The sequence below is a fragment of the Myotis davidii genome, unplaced genomic scaffold (assembly GCF_000327345.1).
Source record: "Myotis davidii unplaced genomic scaffold, ASM32734v1 scaffold688, whole genome shotgun sequence".
NCBI classification, from domain to species: domain Eukaryota; kingdom Metazoa; phylum Chordata; class Mammalia; order Chiroptera; family Vespertilionidae; genus Myotis; species Myotis davidii.
Window position 1 is genome coordinate 240918 of NW_006298877.1, and position 597 is coordinate 241514.

The window sequence follows — 597 nt, forward strand, 5'->3', positions numbered from 1 at the left end:
AGCCCCACGCAGGGCGCAGAGGGGGCCGCCCGGGGGAAACACGGGCGAACCGACGCGGTCAAAAGTAGCCGCCGGCAGCAGCTGCCCTCACTTACCGATGTGGATGATCGAATCCGCATTCCCGGCGTCCCAGGTTCGAGACCACCACACGGACAACACCAAGACCAAGGGGAAAACTTCCATTTCCTCCGCGGCTGGCTTTCTTGGACGGCGGCTCTTCTTTCCAGATGATTTCAACACGCACAGTCCAGAGAGTTTGAGGTCACGATGGAGTTGAGCACAGCTTTTCCTCTCCCCCCCTAAATTCCTCCTGCCAGAGCGAAGCCTTGATCCGTCGCCGAGGATGGCAGGGCGAATAAGAGGAAGAGCTCAGTCTGAGGAATCCTCCTTCGCAGAGCCGTGTCACTTGGAAGGGAAGGTTGGCATCGCCAGAGTTGTTCGCAGTTTGGCTTAAAAAAAAAAAAAAAAAAATGTATCCAGCCCCGGCTGCACTGGGGCAGGGGGAGAGGCTGGAGCTCAGACCTTGCCCATCGCTGCGCCCGGGCCCGGGTCTGGCGTCCCGGCTCCGCAGCAACTTCCAACAGACCCACCCCCCTC

General features: G+C 59.6%; 1 protein-coding gene across 1 annotated transcript in view; it reads right to left on the reverse strand.

The window, feature by feature from the left end:
- The window catches only part of LOC102751849 (glutamate receptor ionotropic, delta-2-like), a gene marked incomplete at its 3' end in the record, with an annotated part of 228128 nt that extends 227540 nt beyond the window's left edge, over nucleotides 1–588 (reverse strand). Inside the window, exon 1 of the mRNA XM_006774527.2 lies at nucleotides 96–588. Coding sequence (XP_006774590.1) covers nucleotides 96–183 — 88 coding nt within the window. The remainder of the gene's footprint in view (nucleotides 1–95) is intronic.
- Nucleotides 589–597: the final 9 nt, after the last annotated feature.